The following is a 6,269-nucleotide window of genomic DNA, read 5'->3' as shown; positions in this document are numbered from 1 at the left end:
GCTCAAATCAAACAGGTGAAGGGAAACTGGTCATATGGAAAAATTCAGAATTGTAACATAAACAAACATCCCTTAATTGATCCATTTTATGTGTCCAGGGTTTTGCGAATCATATGTTCTTAGAATGATACGCATCTTGGTTCTCTAAACTGTAAAAGAAAGATTGGGTTTTTCTTATTTAAAAAAAGCTATTCTTTAATTTTTTTTTCCAAAGCCTAACTATGAACCACTGGAAGTTGGGGTGGAGGCGTGGGCGGAATATTGCTAAGAGTGTGTTTCTGGTCAGTGATTGAAGGAGGGGTGGAAGGGAGCCCAGACCTCGCCTTGCAGGCTGTGTGTATGTGCGTGTGTGTGTGTGTACATATGTAGGTACATGGGTGTATGCCAGTGTGTGAGTGTACTGCGTGAATGTGTATGTTTGCGTGTGTGAATGTGGATGTGTTTGTGTATATGTGTGTGAATGTATATCTACACGTTTGGACATGTGTGAAAGTGCTGTGGCCGTGTGGTCACTGTGCGTATATGTGAATGTGTGTCTCTGTGACTGTGAGTGTATGAGAGTATGTCTGTGTGTATGTATGTGAATGTGCACGTATGTAGTATGTGCACGAGTGTCTGTCTGGACAGGAGGGCTTGGGCATACATTGAATTCCTGGGGATGGTCCCGTTGATCACAGGAGACCTACTGAGAACTCTGGTCTCTGAAAGTTCTTTCCTGAGCTAAATTCTATCGTTCCAGCCCTACTTGCTGGACCATGACCAGAAAGTACAACTTTGTGACACATATTCTTTTTTAGCCTACATTTGGAGATTCTATGTTCAGAGGTAAAGCGAATTTTTTCTGAATTGTCCAGCCTCTTGGGCAACTAAAAGCAAGAACAGAATCCCCTCAGCCTGAGAACCGTCCCACGATCAGCCTCAGAGGAGTGCTGTACTCACAGCTTGTATTTGCATTCTGCATGGTATGTTTGGAAGAACAAATGCATGTCGTTTGGAAAAAACCCACACCTAATAAAGACTTTAAGCTAGCTGAACAGCCCTGGAATATTTCCCACCTTCCCACATATGAATAGTTTTGTAGGGGCCTCTGAAGCGGGTGTGCGGGGCAGGGCCCCCGGGAGGGGAAGGCTGCCAGGAACCAGCCGATTTCCTACAAATACACTTAAAAATGGAACAGTCCGCAGGGTTTCTATTTCAGCCACCTGGACAAGGACAGGTCACATGTGTTTTCTCAGACCTCTTTAAGGCTCCATTAGAATGTCTTTGTGGGTCACAATTCAAATACAGATAATCTCGAATTCAACTACTGATTATCTCTGGTTCAGAGTTGCTCTTGCCATTTTAAAGGAAGCTCATTCCCATTCATTTTATGTCTTTAAGTCTCAGTGGGGTCCCCTTTCTAAAGTTCCTGTAAGTATTAACTCCTATCCCATCCTACCTTTTTAAAAGAGAATTATAGTACAGGACTATCCCTAGGGTGGCGTGGATCAGGGTGATTTTAGTGATGTGTGTCCTGGGGCAAATCATATCCTGGGACTTACTCCCCACATTTTCCCATCAGGCAGGGGATCAGGTGAAACGATACACACACACACACACACACACACACACACACACACACGACATCTTAGTAGAGAATGCAAAGTAAAAAAAAAGAAAAATCAAAGATATGGGTTCCATGTAAACATTTTTATAATTCATTTAATTTTTAAGGCATCACGGAGTTTGTGTAGATTACTTTAACCTCTAAAAATACAAAGTTTGCACTAGTAACATCAGGTAGTCAATTCATTTACTAAGTTTAAAGGTAACACGGTAAACCGCACCTTAAAAATCTGACTCCTAAACAGATGTGAAACGAATCACGGTGGCACATGCTAGACACAACCTCCAAAAATACATGGCTAACAAAGCAAGTGGAGGGCTGGGGTCGGCCGCCCCGGTAAAACCCTAGCGTCCAGCAAGAGGGGAGAGAAAGTGGCCACCATCTCAAGGACTTTGTTTCTCTCACTAGACATCTTTCACTAAATCCCAGAAGGGTTACTGTTAATGCATTTTCCTCTCTTCCAAATGAATCGCCCGGTGAGCAGGTGTATGTATTTTTTTTCTAACGAGCGTTTAACATCAACCACATGCTGTCACCTACTGGACAAGCAGATCTTCCGGAAGGTGTGTACAAATGTCAACGGGACACAGCCTGGCAGATGACACTCAAACCCAGTGAGTCTCGATGAGTGTGGAAACAGCCTCCCATTCTGTGCTCCAAGGCCTGATTCGGAGCCGGGCCCCAGCCCACGGGGAGCTGCGCCTGAGGGGCTGGCTCACGGATGGGGCAGGGCAAGTCACAGATGAACCAGAAACTCTTTTGACTCAGCAGTTTCCACTTCCTCCCCAGCATGACTATTTGCCAGAACTGCCCAAGAGGAGTCGCCATGAATCTAATCTCTCTGGATTTTCCTTGCTTGACCTCGAAATGACACTAGAGAGAGCAGAGAAACAACCGGATCCGGGCTAGCCCTACACGGCATCATGGCCCAAGAGGCGCAGTGCTGTTATGTCTTGGAGAGAGCGGCCATCAGAAGGGATCAAGATGTGCTTGGTCCACATTTCAACACAGGGCACGGAGATTCTGCAACACACAGCTGATGTCAAGAGTCCTCCTGAAGGCATGGTCTCTGTGAGAGGCGGGGAGCAAGAGAAGGCCCCTGACCGGCACCCTCCTCCATCCCCTCCCTGGAACCAGGGGCAGTGGCATCATGGAGGCAGGAACAAGGCAGATGGGGACACTCCATGGCTTCCGGTCCCCGCTTGTCCCTGCAAGTCCCTGTGGGTATGTGACCCTACAGTTCTCCATCCCTGTGAAACTTGGTCACAAGCGCCCTCTTGAGCTCTGCATTGCTGAATCTGTTGTTTTAGGTCCTCTATGGCTGACCATCAAGGCATTACCAAGGGGTCCCCTCACCGGTCCTTGAAAATAAACTAACACAATACCACGGAGGCATGAACTTATGTGCGGTGTGAATGTGTGTGTGAGAAAGAGAGAGTCTGAGGATTTGGAAGATGTTCACCAATAAGTTATCAGGAGTTATCTAAGTGTAGTGAAAGTTTAGGTGATTTTTTTTCTTTCTTCTTTATACCCTCTGACATTGTTTTAAAATATTAAAATAAGCGTGTAATTTGTAATTACAAAAACAAAGTTTTTGTTCTGAAAAAAATTAAACTACTATTTTAGAGCAGAAAAACATAGGCTATGCATGATTAAAAACCATCAGAGACAGATACAATTTTTTAAATAAAGGCGGAATTGAACCGAACCTTGTTTGCTTTGAAACTTAAACTGCAAAACACATGCCCTAAATATTGTAGATGACAGATATTCAGGGCATGTGTTGCAGCTCCCAGAATGTTAAAGACATAGATGAATATAAACTGGATAATTGGTGTGTATAACAACAGATACTGGTATTATTCAGATACACGAGTTGACAAATTACAAGACTCTGTATCATTTGGTGTTGAGTGGATCACGCTATGGCCTGTGCACTGTTAAAATATGGGCATTATTTTGCAAAGGATGGTTATTGGGAGGGAAACACAAAGGACACACTCTTTTCATAGTCTAGCTCATACGACCGAGATGAGACAGAAAACACCCCGACTTCACTTCATTCTTTTCGCGACATCCGAATATGCGTGTTCTATCTCCTGGTTGGCTGGACACGTGTTGGTGAACTCATCCCTAGCATACGCGTTGTTCAAGTATCTCCAGATGCCAGTCATTTCAGAAGGAAATTCAAAATCTCTGTATCTCTTGGCCACGATCTGAAAGTGAAGAGGAAATAGTCAGAAAGGGACAACCCACCAACATAGGCAGTTAGATCAGACAATCCATTCTTTTGAGGCGTGTAATATATTCTGCTTCTCAAGTTGCCATGTCGTCCTACAGCCGTTTGGGCCTCTCTGAGTTGCATTTTGAGTTTGCACGGGGCATACTGAGCGTGGAACTCAACACAGAGGCTCTACACGACCGTGCCCACCAATGTATCACACAGTCCTTGTGATGCACTGGCATGAATTTGCTCCGTACTCCAGCGGATTTCTCTTTGTGTTGCTGGAAGTTGTCTCTCCCTGTTTTCTGCTGCCGCGTTATCTGGTGCCTGAGGCTCATGTTGGATCTTCAGTTTAGATTGTGCCAGGATCACTGTGGAGTGCCCTCTCTTTTTCCTATCTGCTGAGCCTCACCTCCTGAAATCCCAAACAGCTGTGTATGTTACTCCTGTGGATTTCTATCCTTCTGCCCCGGACAGGATCATTTCACTGTGGGTCTACCGTGTGCAAAAAATCCTTATTCTTATTCTCGTGGAAATAGTGGATGTACGGACAGGGTAGCTGAGAATGAACATCATGAAAACACAATGATGTGAGATGTTTCCTCTGGCTGGAAGGGTACCGTTGGGGAATTCATCACAAAGGAGGGTGTATACTGTTGGAGATAGTATGAGTTTCCTGGAGTTGCCTTAACAAAGCACTACAAGCTTGGGTGGCTTGGAACAACAGAAATTTCTTCTCTCACAGTCCTGGAGGCCAGAAGTCCAAGATCAAGGTGTCAGGAGAGCCGGGCTCCCTCTGAAGGCTCTGGGGAAGGACCTGTTCCAGGTCCCACCCCCAGGTTCTGGCTTGTGGGAGCACAGCTCCAATCTTCACATGGCGTTTTCCCTGTGCTGGTGTGTCTGTGTCCAAATTCCCTTTTATAAGGACACTAGTCATGTTGGGTTAGGGGGCCCATCCTACTCACCCTAACTAATAACATCTGCAAAGACCCTATTTCCAAATAAGGTCACGTTCTGAGGTACTGGGAGTTAGGACTTGAACATATAAATTTGGGGGGACATGATTCATCCCATAACAAGGACCCAGGGTTACAACGGCCCATTCTGCTTTGTTCCTTTCCATTGCATTGGCTCCTGGGACGTTTGGATGGCGTGAGCATGGAATGTATCACCAATTAGAAGATCTTTGGGGGCTTCCCTGGTGGCGCAGTGGTTGAGAGTCCGCCTGCCGATGCAGGGGACACGGATTCGTGCCCCAGTCCGGGAAGATCCCACATGCCGCAGAGCGGCTGGGTCCGTGAGCCGTTGCCACTGAGTCTGCGCATCCAGAGCCTGTGCTCCGCAACGGGAGAGGCCACAACAGTGAGAGGCCCGCGTACCGCAAAAAAATAAATAAATAAATAAAAATAAAGAAGAACTTCGGGACTTATTTCTCAGATTTTGGAGGCCAGGAGCTATTGATGCAGTAAAACAAGACCACAGAACTTTCAGAGAGCCTCCTAATTTAACATCTTCTGCTTGAATTCAAACTTCCTGATGTTGATGTCAAGAATTCTGCTTTCCTTTCGTTTGCATTTGCCTGGCTGAGCTTTGCCCCTCTTTCTATTTTAGCATTTCTGAGTAAGTTTGTTATCTATATGCCTTTCACAGACATAAGCTTGTATTTGTATTATATCTTATGAATGTAATACTTTGTTTTCCAACTTCCTGTGAGTATTTTTGTGTTCATGTGTGTGTATGGGTTTCCCTTTCTGCTGGTTTAGAAGGTTTATGGTCTGTTTTAACTCTTCCAGTCGTTTCTTCTATAACTTTAAATAATAAGAATTCTTTATTTCTTGATTTATCAACTTTAGATGATCTCTACTTACTCCTGATAATGACAAATGAGGAAATTAGTATACCTACACTTCTTTTCTTTCCTGCTCCCTTACCCTCCTTCCAATGGTGTAAAATAGCCAAGTTTACTACATTCTGTTTCTTTCCAGTAGCTAGAGTTCCCACTGCTGTTTAGGCTAGTTCTGGTTTTAGATTTAAATAGGTTCTATGTTTAGCATCAATCCTTCTATATCACACACCTTCTCTGTTCCTGGATTCTTATTTTATTATCATTTTTTATTATTTCATTATATAGCAATTCTATTTTTAAAATTGGCTCAGGAGTGCTTATTTCATTGAAACCAGAAGTCTAGGTAAAAACAACAATTTACAAGGATATAAAATTCTTACATCACACAACCTTTCTTTTAATCCTTTAACTATTAAACCACTGTTTCCTGGGTTTTAATGTGGTCCTAAAGACATATGAGGCTAGTCTGAATTCCCTCCTTGTGTAGGTGGTTTTATCTTTTATTACTGTTATTACTATTATTATTATTATTACCATCATCACCATTATTATCATCATCATCATCATCTAGACACCCAAAGGTTCTTTTTTAT

At 43.8% G+C, this 6,269-nt stretch overlaps 1 protein-coding gene across 2 annotated transcripts in view; it reads right to left on the bottom strand.

Annotated features, from left to right (window-relative positions):
* Positions 1 to 3,660: 3,660 nt before the first annotated feature.
* Positions 3,661 to 6,269, bottom strand: part of CLIC6 (chloride intracellular channel 6) — a gene marked incomplete at both ends in the record, with an annotated part of 40,968 nt that continues 38,359 nt past the window's right edge. For both annotated transcript variants that reach the window (XM_079922452.1, XM_079922453.1), the window contains one exon: positions 3,661 to 3,822. In XM_079922452.1, the coding sequence (XP_079778578.1) occupies positions 3,661 to 3,822 (162 nt within the window). The remainder of the gene's footprint in view (positions 3,823 to 6,269) is intronic.

This window comes from Stenella coeruleoalba, assembly GCF_951394435.1.
Source record: "Stenella coeruleoalba genome assembly, chromosome: 5".
Lineage (NCBI taxonomy): Eukaryota > Metazoa > Chordata > Mammalia > Artiodactyla > Delphinidae > Stenella > Stenella coeruleoalba.
This window is presented reverse-complemented; position numbering and strand designations above follow the sequence as displayed.